The following is a 1,771-nucleotide window of genomic DNA, read 5'->3' as shown; positions in this document are numbered from 1 at the left end:
TCTATGCCACATTTTTCATTTAACAATTTTTTTTTTACTGAAAACATATAAAAAGTATTCAATGGCATCACTAAGGATATGTTATGAAAATATTCAATGCAAATATAAAGCACTGTAATTCAGATTTAGGATTTTTAGGTTTCACTTAGACACCATTATTATTTATCAACAACTTTTTCTGTATTTGATATATATATGCAATATTTGAGGAAATAGTTTTATATCAAACATTATTTGATTTTTGATAGCCTATCTAACCCAGAAATCTATGTCATAACATTTTCTAGGCAAACTTACCTCTCACAATGATGTTAGTGGACTTTTTTGCAGGGTTTCCCACATTATTATTGGCGATGCAGCTGTAAATACCAGCATCATCTGAGGTGATGGCAGGTATGGTCAAAGTTCCTCCATTCAAAACAGTCTTTTCAGGCAGAGTCCCAAAGGACCTGACCCAGGTGAGAGAAGGTGCAGGCTCTCCTCCTGTTGTAACACATACTAATGTTATGGCCTCTCCAGGATTTACAACTATAGGATCATCCACCAAGAGTTTAATTGACGGAGATGCTAAAAGACATAAACAAAAGAACGTGCACCTATTTAGATATGCTACAGCTACAATTCAACAACATGCATTATATTCATTCATTCAAACAATTAAAATGAAGTATTGTTTTCTTTTGCCAAAATTGTACTGTATCACTCAAGTTTAAACAAGATTTAATTGTTTCACATTTTAATTAAACAGTATAAAAATATAGAATTGTATTAAGAATCTTACACATGAAAGGGGGAATTAAAATTGGTTTCCCTGGATTATTGCTCTGAAATTTGAGTGACAAGCGTTAACTAAAATTTTAAAAAAACAAAATATCCCTTTCTCTTTTAATGCTGGCAGTCACCTTTTGTTTCTGTCATTCCTAGTATAAATACTGCAGCAATTTAGACCTTGTATTTTCATGGTGAAAATAGTTGATTACTTAATTTTTTAATATATCTTAGGTGAAATGATGAATTTTTGCCACTTGAACACAACCAAGAAACAGAAAAAGGCATAGGTCATCCAGTTTATTGCTATTTGGTGAGCCTGATTTTTGTTCTTGAAAGGAATAACAAAATCATCTAATTTTATGGCAATACTCATATTTCATCTCTAACCTCTTCAATTACAAAGGTCCAGGCAGCGAGTTCTCATAAATACTGTGTTAAAACTTAGTAAGAAACAAACATAAGAGAACTCAAACATAGCCATCAAATCATGCCTGCGACTCCTCTAATATTTGGGTTATAATAGTCCCCAGTGAAAATAAGTCCATTGCAAGCTTTCAGGTTAAAAAGTACAAAGGTAAACATCCATTCAATAGAAAATGCTGTGTTACAGCCTTTTCATCAAACACTCAAAATAGCAAATACACAAAAACTATATTCACATATAGCACTTTTTTTCTGCTTACACTGTATGCTAACCTAAATAATGCATCCCTAAATAAAGACAAGGGAAATGCATTATACTGACATTTGGGTTCATGTATTCATAAATACTTACGTCAAAATTAGGGCTCCATTGTATGAAATCAATCCATATTAGAAATATTTAAACTGTTCAATTGTACCGTGTGACTTTTTTAGATATTAAGTTCAGCTTAGAGTTTGAGAGTATTTTTCTAAAAATAAAAGCTAGATTTCTTGTGTGGTTTAATATTGTCTGCATCCTTAAAAAAAAATCCAGAGGAATGAAGAAAATAATTCCTTATTATGTTTCTATAGGAAA

General features: G+C 31.5%; 1 protein-coding gene across 1 annotated transcript in view; it reads right to left on the bottom strand.

Moving 5' to 3' along the window:
* Positions 1-1,771, bottom strand: part of LOC105813272 (MAM domain-containing glycosylphosphatidylinositol anchor protein 2) — a gene marked incomplete at its 3' end in the record, with an annotated part of 268,929 nt that overhangs the window by 208,185 nt on the left and 58,973 nt on the right. The window contains exon 3 of the mRNA XM_012647919.1: positions 298-567. Coding sequence (XP_012503373.1) covers positions 298-567 — 270 coding nt within the window. The remainder of the gene's footprint in view (positions 1-297; positions 568-1,771) is intronic.

Source organism: Propithecus coquereli, unplaced genomic scaffold, assembly GCF_000956105.1.
Source record: "Propithecus coquereli isolate 6110/MARCELLA unplaced genomic scaffold, Pcoq_1.0 Scaffold278, whole genome shotgun sequence".
NCBI lineage: Eukaryota > Metazoa > Chordata > Mammalia > Primates > Indriidae > Propithecus > Propithecus coquereli.
This window is presented reverse-complemented; position numbering and strand designations above follow the sequence as displayed.